General features: G+C 40.5%; 1 protein-coding gene across 2 annotated transcripts; it reads left to right on the plus strand.

The window, feature by feature from the left end:
* Window positions 1-340: 340 nt before the first annotated feature.
* Window positions 341-8,772, plus strand: LY6H (lymphocyte antigen 6 family member H). Of its 2 annotated transcripts, none has more exons than XM_074264311.1 (4): window positions 341-472; window positions 2,986-3,056; window positions 3,452-3,568; window positions 8,232-8,772. In XM_074264311.1, exons 2-4 carry the CDS (start codon window positions 3,005-3,007, stop codon window positions 8,459-8,461), a joined length of 399 nt encoding a protein of 132 aa, XP_074120412.1. In that variant the 5' UTR covers window positions 341-472; window positions 2,986-3,004; the 3' UTR covers window positions 8,462-8,772. The 2 variants fall into 2 exon arrangements, with proteins under 2 accessions (XP_074120412.1, XP_074120419.1); XM_074264318.1 differs by having other exon boundaries at window positions 378-525.
* The last annotated feature ends 554 nt before the right edge of the window (window positions 8,773-9,326 follow it).

Genomic DNA, 9,326 nt, shown 5'->3' on the forward strand with positions numbered 1-9,326 from the left:
CCGGGGGAAGGGGGGGGTGTTGTTCCTCTAGCCAGGGACCCGGGCAAGGGCCGGGGCTTTTTTCTGATGCAGGGGCCTAGGCTACGATGAAGGCTAGTTTAGCTAATCCTGGATTTAGTCTGGTAATGGAGCCGAAGCTGGCCACAGAGGGTCAAGATGGCTCCACTAGAACCTGCGGAGCCCAAAGTGCTTCGAGTCACGAGGAGCAGGGAGAAATCGGAGAGGAATCGCCCGGGAACTGGCCCGGGATGGAGGTGCGGGGGGAGGGGAAGGAGAGAAAGGACTGGAGGCAAGCGTCATGCTGCCTGGTCAGGGAGGGGCGGAGTTGGGCTCTGTGCGAGTGCCACTCCCTGGCTTAACTGAAACCAGTTGCCCTTAGCCAGGGTGGCACCAGAGGAAGAAGCAGACCCTGAACTGCGCTGAGCTAAGTTGTGAGCGGAGAGACTGACCGGTCACAGCAGGCTGTCCCGAGGTGAGGGGGGCCCGCAACTGCCGGGCAGGAACCCCAAGGCGGGAGAAAGAAAGGTGGGGAGTGGGGAAAGGGTGGAGTCCTTCCTAGGGCTTCATCCGCCCATTGCGCCCGCGGTGGAAAGAGCGTTGCCATACTTGGAAATCTGGGTACCTGGCTGTGTAAACTCCGGCCAGTTAATTCTCCTTTGACCCGAGTTGCTTAACCTATAAAGTGATGGAATAGGACTGGGGAACTTCCGAGGTGCCTTCCAGGTCTAGATCTTGATTCCGTCTTGAGAAGGAAGTGTCTTAGAAAATAATTTTTTTCTTCCTAGACCCACTTCCTAGTAGTGTTTAAATTAAAAAAAATAAATAAATAAATCAGGAGACTAAATAAGTTTATAGTGGAAAGGGCAGTGGTTTTGGAATAAAAAGGACCCTGGGCTGGGATCTGGCTTCTACCATTTACTATTAATTAGTTGAATTTGTGCCAACTAACTTCTCCAGGTCCCCAGGGAGTTTGTAAAATGAGTGGACTAGATTAGGTGATCTCTAAAAGCAGCTTTCAATTTAGAATCCCTATGGAAGGAACATTTCTTCCCTCCACCCCCAGCACCAACCACTCATACAGTGTAGTGCTCTTGATAGGATTTTGGCCAGTGGGAGAGACATTTGGGCATAGGAAGAGAGTTTGATTAACTCTCTCTCATGTCATCCGGGCCAGCCAGCTTCTAGAAGAAGGTGGGGTCTAAAGTGTTTAGGTAGTGGTATGTTAGGTTTGGGTGTGCAGTGCTAGATTTGGGTGGAGTAAAGTTGGCAGGGGATTGGGCATCTCTAGGTACAGATGATAATTTTAGTGCTTCATCCATGAATGAATGAGTGAAAGTGTTTACCAATTATTTGGCTTTTAAAACAATCCCTAACCTTTCTACTACCACCTTTACAACTTACATTCTGTACCTATTCTGTTATCAGTCAATAAATATTTATGAGTTCTCTTATGTGCTAGGAACTGTGCTGATTGCTAAGCACTGGGCTAAGTGATGGGAAAACAGATAAGAAAAGGAAGATTGTCCCTGCCCATAAAAAGCTTACCTTCCATTATCTTTATTTGGATTGGAATGGTGGCCAGAGAACTGAGAAGTCACAGGAAGGTGTGTGATGTTAGGGCAATTAATTGATAAACCCTTCTAAGGACGGGTGTTGTTTGATTACTGATACCAGAGTCAATTACTGTTACTTGAGGAAAGCAGGGCATGGGCGAAGTGAGAGATAGAGAAGGCCATATCAGTTTGTCTGGGAGATGGCTTGAGGGCAGTGTGATAGCTTTGGGGCCACATAGTTGTGGTGAATCAGGATGGGAGCTGGAGTGCCAGTCTATTCCTGGTTGAAGAAGAAAGGGTGGAGCAGAGCAGCTGGTATTTTTGCTGGAGTGCCTTTCCTCCTCAACCCAGTAGCATGCCTTCAAAATTACTTTATATATATATATATATATATATCCATATTTACTTAGATGCCCTTATCAATTTCTTTAGCTCAGTATGTTCCTTCTCTCCCTGCCCCATCCCTGACTTTTTTTTTTTTTTTTTTTTTTTTTTGTCTGAACTGCCTTATTTCTGTTAATTTCTTATTTCTGCCTGAATCATCACAATAGCCATTGGCTTTCCCTCAAAAAATCCAGTGGCCAAAATTCAGTGCAAAACTGCATTGCCCCTAAAAAGCCAAAATACAATACAAAATCCTCTTAATAATTCAAATGTCAATTAACACAATTGCCAGCCTGAGTTTCTAAAAATGTAAATCTGAACATCTCAGGCTCCTACTTAACCAACTCCAATGACTCCCCTTTACCTCTATGATAAAATGGAAATTCCTCTGTTTGGCATTTATAGGCCTTTTCAGCCTTGCTCCAATTTAACTTCCCAGCCTTACTGTGCTACCTACCCTCCAGGAACTCTGTGGCCCAGACAAACTGGCCTTCTTGCTTTCAGACCATCCTGTCTATACTGCTGCCATGCTTTTGCACTAGCTGCCATCTTGCATTTTCTCTTCATCTCTCCCTCTCAGAATTTCTAGTTTTTTCAAGCTTCTGCTTAGGTACAAATTGAGTGCTTTTCTATTTCCTCTGAGTTCTCATGTTTTCCTGGACAAATCACTTTGTATTTCTTTTGTACATACATGCTGTTTCCCCTGCCTAGCCTTTAAGATCCTTGTTTTCAGTTTTGCTTTTGTGTGTTCAGAGCTTAGCACTGTGCCTGGGATATGGGTGCTTAACTAATAGATTACAATTGATTGAGAAAACTCTTCGTATGGAGGGATGTGAAGGCATCTCAGTGGAACAGAGAGTGCCAAGAGGGGCATGGGCATCGTAAGGGATGGGTGGTAGTGAGGAATGTAGTCACTGAGATTCAAAGATCAGTTGGAGGAGAGGTAAGGGAGAGGGCCAGAGCATGATGGGGTCCTAGGAATTAGGGCAGATACTTAAGGATATTGAATACTGTTGAATAAAAATACTCTGTCTTGTTTTTCCCCCAGGCTGAGATAGCCAAGAACCATGAGAGTCCTCCTTCCTGTTCTGCTGAGCATCTTGCTCTGTATAGAGCCAGGTCAGATCTTGGGACTTTTTTTAGTAGTAGGGGAGGGGGACCTGGAACTGGGAAGAGGGAGAGTTTTAGTATTGGAGGAAGGATGGTTCTATGTTTTTTGGTTCAAGGGATTGTGGTTCTGAGTTTGAAGATTTAATGACTTGTATGTCAGGTAAATGGGGTCTTTGTGGGAGATGGGTAGAGGGTGGTAGGGGAGAATGCTGGGACTTCCTTGAGAAGATCTTGCCCTCCTTAGAACGCTAACTCTTGAGGTCTGAGCTGAGAAAGAAGTCTACTTCTTCCAGAGCTTTGTCTCAATCATGGATATCTTAGGGGGTAGAGCACGTAGGTCTTTATACTGCAGTTTTGGATGTCCTTCTTCAGTCTATCTAACCAAAGGGATTTCTTCTCTACAGCTCATTCTCTCAAATGCTACAACTGTACCAAGGTACAGCAATCCAGTCAGTGCACCTCTGTTCAGTGCTCAGGTTCAGCAAGTCACTGTGGGAGTTTGGAAGCTGGAGAAAAAAATGGTGAGTCCAGTTAAGGTCCAGAACAATGTTCAAGATCCCAGGCTCATTGGACAGCTTAGACAAGTGGAACTATAGCGGAGGGGATTCAAGAGAGTCTAGTGTTACCCTTAAATCTCCAACATTCCTCATGTAACAAGAATTGTTTGACCCAAGCAAGGTCACTCTTTATCCCCAACCAAGTGAATTGATGTTTTAAATTCACTGAATTAACAGTGTTAGAATTGAAGAAACTTTAGTAATATTCTAGTTCAACCCTTTCATTTTTTAGAGAAGGGGAGTTAACATAGGGTATTGAATTTCAGAGCTGGAAGAGACCCAGTTGGGTTAGATCACCTAATCCATCCCTCTTATATTACACACATGAGGAAACTGAATCTTAGAAATGAGAAGTTACTTTCTTAAAAGCATGCATCTAGTAAATGGAACTGGGGAGCAAGAACCCAACCCTAGATCTCTTAAATTCATCTATACCCACTGATCTTTCCTATTACACCATTTTTGTTTCTCCAACATAGTTAGAGAGATATCTCCCCCCATTCCCCAGATCACTGGAACTGTATGGTAGAGGCTAAGACTTCAAAAACTGATTGGGATGAAGAGTAAAAAGGGCTTTAGCTGGAAGTTAATATGTCTAGTAGTACCATGTTGGTCATGTAAATCCAGGAATCATTACTAGAAATAGAGGTACTGAAGTAAGGAGATAGGAGATAAGGTTCAAGCCTGAGATGAATGAAAAGCCTGGGAGATGGAATCCTGGGTAATTAATAATCAATTTATTAATTAGGCTAGCTGATAATCCATTAGTTTCAATTACCAAAGACATAACTATGGAGATCCCTGCATGCTCCATGCAAAAGGAGGTGCCCAGGTGAAAATCAACCCTGCTTGGTTAATAATTAATGAGAGAGTGGATATATTAATGAAAATATGAGTTAAAGTCTTTAGCTCCTCCTATTGAGAATGTGACTCCATCCTGCCATTTAGCTGCCTCTAGCAATCTGGACAAAGGAATCCATCTCTACCCAGACTGCTCTGTTTGCTTTTCTCCTACATAAAATGAATTACCTTAGGTCACAAGAAGGGGACTACAAAGGCATACTGCTTTCTGAGAGCCCAGATTAGTTTCTGTTTGTTAAATCTGCTAGTTGGGTGTGTGGTCCTGCCTAAAATCACAGAGCATATACTTAAAGGATTTGGGTAATCTCATCCATCAGTAGTGACTCTCAGAGAATGACCAAATAACCCTCAAGGGCTGGTTCCTAAATGAGGAAACAAAGTAAAAACTTCAATCCCAATTTTAAAATAGATTATTGATATAATAGAAAATAATTTCTCTTAGGTCAGAGGCATTAATTGATACCTGTGGATCCTAGATTTCAATGATCAGATGAAGAGAACTAGTTTGTTCATGTGGATCATTTACCTACTAGGTTTTGGGGAGAGTTGACATTTCACAAAGAATTGAAGGCGATTTGTAGGGCTTGACTTCTGGCGGACATCTATGTATCTTTATTTGTGGATACATGATCCCAGCCTAATCTTTTGACTTTTCCTAAATGAGCTTCAATTGGACAGCTTCCCAATGGAGAGGAAATTTTTTTTTTTTTTTTTTAAACAGAGAACTGCTATTATTTTAATACTTCTGCAGAAATTCATTGGTAGACACTTGGGAGTGAGACCCTAAACTTGGTGTAATAATAATGATAACTAGCATTTATATAGAAGGCAGCCAGATAGTTCAGTGACTAAAGAGCTGGGTCTGGAGTTAGGAAGATCTGAGTTCAAATGCAGCCTCAGACATTTAATAGCTATGTGACTCCCAGCAAGCCATTTAATCAGTTAGCTTTAATCTACTGGAGAAGGAAATAGCAGACCACTCCAGTCCCTTTGCCAAGAAAACCCCATAGAGAGTACTGACACATTATGGTCCATGGGGTCACAAAGAGCCAGACATGTCTGAACAATAACAAATTTTTAAAAAATAAGCATTCACATGGTACTTTAAGGTTTCTAAAGTACTTTATGAATATTATTTGATCTGACAATAGCATAAGAGATTGTTTAGTCATTTTTCAAACGTGCCCATTTCTTCGTGACTCTATTTGGGGTTTTCTTGGGAAATATACTGCAGTGGTTTGCCATTTCTTTCTCCAGCTCATTTTACAGATGAGGACACTGAGAAGTAGGCACTATTATTAGTTCCATTTTAGAGACTGAGGAAACTGAGGTAAACGGGTTAAATGATTTGCCCAAAGTCACAAAGTTAGTGTTGGAGATAATATTCGAACTCAGATCTCCTTGACTTTAATTCTAGCCCTCTAACTACTCCATAACCAAGTTGGTGCCATCTTCTATGATGGTCTTTCAGTCCTAATGGGTATTTTGTGTTTAGTTTTAGTTTAGTTTAGTTTTGGGTTCTGTATTTATTCTAGGATTCTAAGTTTGGGTAGCCTTTGCTGCCTGCTATGATTGTGACTTTGGGCAAAATGTTTAAGTTCTCTGGGCAGTTTCCACATCTAGAAATCTTGCCTGTGAGGGAATCAAGAAAGAGTATGAGGTAGGAAGAACTTTGTAGAGTATAGATCTCATACCTTTACATGAATTTGACTCAATGTTTCTTTTCACATTCTTGAGGATTAAGATAGAACTAGAAATAACATTAATAACATCCTTGTCTTGTTTCCTAATTTTTACAGAGAGAGATAAAGTAATTTGATAAAGTTAGTGGGGCAGTTAGATGATGCAGTGGATAGAGAGCTGACCCTGAAGACTGGAGGATCTGAATTTAAATTCTGCTGTAAACACTTATCACTTCCTAGTTGTGGGACCCTAGGCAAATCACTTAATCCCAATTGCCACATACAGACATAGAATGAAAAACAAATTTAGTAATTGGTAGAATTAGCATTTAAATAAAGATTTTTCAATCCCAAACTCAGTGCTATTTTTTAATCCTCATTATTTCTTGAAGGAGGAAGGCTTTTCTCTCTTGGATTCTAAGTGAACTCCATGCCTTGTTTTAACTCACCCACACTGACCTCTTAGCCACTTCTTTCATCATTCCCAGGAGTGTGGCTGCCTCTGACCATTACTCTCGGACACTTTTTTTTTTTTTTTTTTTTCCCTCTCTAGCTATCAGGTCACTAACAGAATAGAAATAATAGAAGAACTTTATGGTTCTGTGTTCTAAGGTCTCATCCTGCACTCATATTCTAGGATTCTAAGTTGTACCAACTTCTGCTGTTTACTACACGTGCAACACAGGGTAAACGGCTTCATTTGCTTAATCTTTTTCCTTATCCTCATTGCCTCATTGAGGCAACTGGTGGTGCTGTTCATTGGGGGATAAGGTTGCAATCAGGAAAGCCTGATTTCAAATTTGGCCTCAGATATTTACTAAATGTATGAACTTGGGAAATTTGGTTAACTTCTATTTGCCTCAATTTCCTCAATTGTAAAATGGGGGAGAAGAGAAGCAGTAATAATAATATTACCTAAATCTTTCAGGATTGTTGTGAGGGTCAAATGAGATAATATGTATAAAAATCACTCAGCACAGAATCTGGCACATAATAGGAGCTTTACAAATGATTCTTCTTCTTCTCTTCATGAAGAATCTCAATTAAATTATCTCTGAGGTTCCTTTTAGCCCTGCAGTTGATAATGCTAGGACTAAATGCTGCATGAAGTAGCATTTCTTCAACAAGCATTTATTAGGTACCTACTTGTATGTCAGGCACTATATTGCTCATGGGTACAAAAACAGAAAACAAAACAGTCCCTACCTTCAAAAAGTTTATATTCTACTGGGAGAGAATAACTTATTCAGAGAAAATTATATGTATCTATGACTATATAAAGTCAGTATAAAGTAATCTTGAGGAGAGAGGGAGTGGGGTCTTCCAATAGAAGGTGGGACCTGAATTGAATGTAAAGGGAGCCAAGGATTTCATGGTTTAGTGGTAAAGGAGAGGAACAATCTAGGAATGGAGGTCAGTCTGTGCAGAGAGAAGCACAGAGACAGAAGATAGAATGCCATATAGGAGACAATGAACAGACCAGTTTGGTGGAAAATAGAGCATACAAAGAGATCTATGTAATAATGTCTACAAAAATAAGCTAGATTCAGATGCAGATGGTAAAGGGCTTTCAGAATCAAATAAAATCAGTTGTATTTTATTCAAGAGATAAGATGGAACTTCATGAATCAGGGAATGACATGCTTAGATCTGTGTTTTGGGGTTATAAATTTGGCAGCAATGTGAAAGGTTGCTTGGAGGGAAGGGAGACATTGGAAGTTGAGAAATTCACTTAGAGGGCTATTGATAGCAATAGCCAGTAGCGTGAGGAGAGCTTTGAACTAGTTAGGATGGTAGTTGTATAAATGGGTAAAAGTAGGAAGTATAGCAGGAGTTTGGAGGATGATGTAATCTTTGTGGGTTGGAGTATTCAGAGAAGTTTTTCTGAAGAAGGAGGGTCTTGAGGATTATAAGATTCAGATTGGGAGAGAAGACTAGTAGCCTGTATACTGGATTTATAATGTGAAAGAATTAGTGAGGAGACTGTTTTTACTGAAACAGAATGTAGGAGAGGGAGGGGAGAAAGAATTTCTAACTGCTGATTTAAGTCTTGAATGTCATTCATTTTCTTCTATTTTCCACAGGGCCAGAGAACCAAAAGTTACACTTCAGGGGCTGTACTAATTCCTGTGAAAGTTTTTTCATGGAATCATTTGGAAAGGCCCATATCCCCCCAGCTATCATTGAAGTGAGTTATTCCTGCTGTTCAAAAGAACTGTGTAATGGGGCTGATGGGATCAGGAGCAGCCCCTTCTCTCTCATAGGAGCATTCCTACTCAGCCTTGGACCTGCCTTCTTCTGGGCCATGATGTGAAGATTTCAGTCACCTCCTTATGGATGATCCTGTCTTGTGATTTCCTTATGCCTCAGGAATAGATATGCACTTTTCTCTCTGCACGTCCCCTCTCCTGCTCATAGACCAACTGCAAACAGAATTTGCCAGAATTTTATCATCCTGTTGGCTATACATATACATAGCAGACACACATCTACACAGATATATGCACAGAAAAAAAGGCAGACATTTACTTTTCCATGAGGTTATCAATGCCTTTGCACTTCCTTGTCTATAACTAGAGAGAGCTACACAGGAACTTAAATTTATTAAACATTCTGTCCCACAAAGATCTATTTCTCTAGTTATCTTTCTTAGTTTCATTTATACCTTTTACTTTTATATTGCATCCTTTTCTAAATATATCTAATCCACCATCCCTAGTTAGAAAGCCATTTCTTCTACAAAGGCTAAAAGAAACAAAAAACATATCAGCAAAATCATCTGATGCAAGAAATAACCGAGTTTACCAGACTAGGGAATACTTGGTACCTAGAATCCCCTACCTCTCCAGTAAAAGGGGGAGATGCATTTTCTCTTTTCTCTGGGTCACAATTAAGCTTTATAATACAAAGTTTGATTTCATTTTTTAAAAAATTATCTTTCTTGTCATTGTGTTTATTGTTTTTTCATGTTCTCTTAACTTTATTCCTCATCTATTCCTGTCTTCCCAGGTTTTTCTTGATTTCTTTTATTTATTGTTTCCTATAGTACCATTCACAGACAGCTAGGTGGTACAGTGACTAGAGTGCTGGGTTTAGTATCAGGAATTCTCATCATCCCGAGTTTAAATCTGATTTCAGACATTTACTAGCTATGTGACTCTAGGTAAATAACTTCACCC

This window comes from Sminthopsis crassicaudata, chromosome 1 (genome assembly GCF_048593235.1).
Source record: "Sminthopsis crassicaudata isolate SCR6 chromosome 1, ASM4859323v1, whole genome shotgun sequence".
NCBI classification, from domain to species: domain Eukaryota; kingdom Metazoa; phylum Chordata; class Mammalia; order Dasyuromorphia; family Dasyuridae; genus Sminthopsis; species Sminthopsis crassicaudata.

What these genes read in the sequence shown, in the direction of transcription:
- LY6H (XM_074264311.1), top strand. Translation starts at nt 3,005, where the DNA reads ATGAGAGTCCTCCTTCCTGTTCTGCTGAGCATCTTGCTCTGTATAGAG. An exon ending in CTTGCTCTGTATAGAGCCAG is followed by an intron (nt 3,057 to 3,451) that starts GTCAGATCTTGG and finishes TCTTCTCTACAG; the next exon opens with CTCATTCTCTCAAATGCTAC. An exon ending in GGAAGCTGGAGAAAAAAATG is followed by an intron (nt 3,569 to 8,231) that starts GTGAGTCCAGTT and finishes TATTTTCCACAG; the next exon opens with GGCCAGAGAACCAAAAGTTA.